Consider the following 1,793-nt stretch of genomic DNA (forward strand, 5'->3'; position numbering starts at 1 on the left):
TATTTCTGCTGGCTTCATGACTGTATAGCATTGCAATTCTTTGGGTGGAGTGGCCAGTATCATGGCCTCGCCTTTCAGTGTGTCGAATTTCATGATCCCATGCGTGGTTGATGGTACCGCCCCTAGCTTCAAGAGGGCTGTCCTTCCTAGGATGATATTGTGTTCTGCTGAATGTCGGATGCCCACAAAGTCTATCAGGGCAGTTTTCTTTCACTGCTCGTCATCGCTAGTGATTGTCAGGGGGAGATGGATTGTGCCCAGTGGCCACATGCTATGGCCGGTGAATCCCACCAGCCTACCACTCGTAGGTCGCAAGTTGTCTTTCCAGCGATCTGGGAGGAGCCGGAAACAATGCTCATAGATGATGTCTGCTGAACTCCCGGTGTCGACATAGACCCTATGGATAGTCACGTCTTTGATAGATGCTTGTATTATTAGCGGGTTGTCACCTTTCCAACCATCCGGCCGGGGATCCTGAATGGAGAACGTGAGCGCGCGTGCTGAAGGTTTAATGGTCGTTTGCTCTCCCCGTTGTTCCTCCCTACTTCTTTTGAATCATGAATATCTCCCTGGGCTAAACCCCTTCGCGGGGTGGGCCCTTGGCATTCTCATCATCAAATTTGGTGCGCAGGCTTCGCGCCACCTCCACCAGATCTCCTTTGAGTTGTTTCTCCTCCATCTCCTTCTTTAGTACCGAACAGTTAATCGTATCATGTGTCTTACTTTTATGGTATTCACAGTACCGACTCTTGGGTGACTTGGCTGGTTGCTGTTTCTCCGACACCGTGTACACTTCTGGGCGACGACCCCATCTGTCGTCTTTAACAAATGGTCGAAAACGCGTCGGTGGTCTTCTTGCCTGGCCATAGTGTATTCCTCCCCCTCGGAAGTTCGTATGACTCGGGTGGTGAAGCCTGGTCGTCATGACATTCAAGTAGGCTTGCTTAGCTGCTTCACCATCCTCCTGCCGTAGATATCGCTCTACCCTTTCTTTCAACTCGACTCGTGTTAAGGGCTTCTTTCCCATAAGTTTTTGTGACAAAGGGACTGGCAGGAGTCCCCATGTGAAGGCTCTGGCTATAAGGCCTTTGTCATGCCCTGGTACATCCAGTGTGGCATTTGTGAATCTTGTAAAGTATTCTCGCACGGTTTCCCCCTCTCTTTGTTTACAACCTATAATGGAATGAGAGTCCCCCTTGTATTTGCATAACTGCATGAAGTTGGTGAGGAAAAGGTACTTGAGTTGAGCAAAGTTTGAAATGTTGCCCGACTGTAACGTTTTGAACCACGTGCCGGCGTTGCCCTCGAGTGTCGTCGGGAAGTATGTGCACCAGAACTTCTCGTTAAGCTTTAGCGACGTCATCGTCCATTCATATGTGTCGATGTGACTGTCCGGGTCGGTGGTTCCATTGTACGTTTTGAGTGTCGGGAGCTTTGCGGTATTTGGTATCTCATATGTGTGTCTAATCAATTCAGACTAATTGCCAAATCTCACAATTCGAATCATGGAAAGGGATACCGTAACCATAATCGAATTCGAGAATCCAATTTTCACAGTCACTATCTTTTTAAAATCTCTCTTAGTGAAAACATTTCCTCACAGTCATTTTCATGAAGGCGGGAATCTTATGACATTTAGATTTTAATGGTGTATGTGCTCCTATCCATGTGAATTTGTCAAAACCAAAGTTTACGACAAATTCAAACTCATATGGACCGAATTTTCTTAATCTTGACTTCTTGCCTTATGGTAACACAGCTGCCCACCATGTCTTCCAAGTAGTTAAGCAGCT

General features: G+C 47.2%; 1 protein-coding gene across 1 annotated transcript; it reads right to left on the reverse strand.

The window, feature by feature from the left end:
• Positions 1 to 574: 574 nt before the first annotated feature.
• On the reverse strand, positions 575 to 1,363 carry LOC128127078 (uncharacterized). Its single transcript, XM_052765415.1, has one exon. The coding sequence runs from the start codon at positions 1,361 to 1,363 to the stop codon at positions 575 to 577; it is 789 nt and encodes a 262-aa protein (XP_052621375.1).
• Between the last annotated feature and the right edge of the window lie 430 nt (positions 1,364 to 1,793).

This window comes from Lactuca sativa, chromosome 1 (genome assembly GCF_002870075.4).
Source record: "Lactuca sativa cultivar Salinas chromosome 1, Lsat_Salinas_v11, whole genome shotgun sequence".
Taxonomy (NCBI): domain Eukaryota; kingdom Viridiplantae; phylum Streptophyta; class Magnoliopsida; order Asterales; family Asteraceae; genus Lactuca; species Lactuca sativa.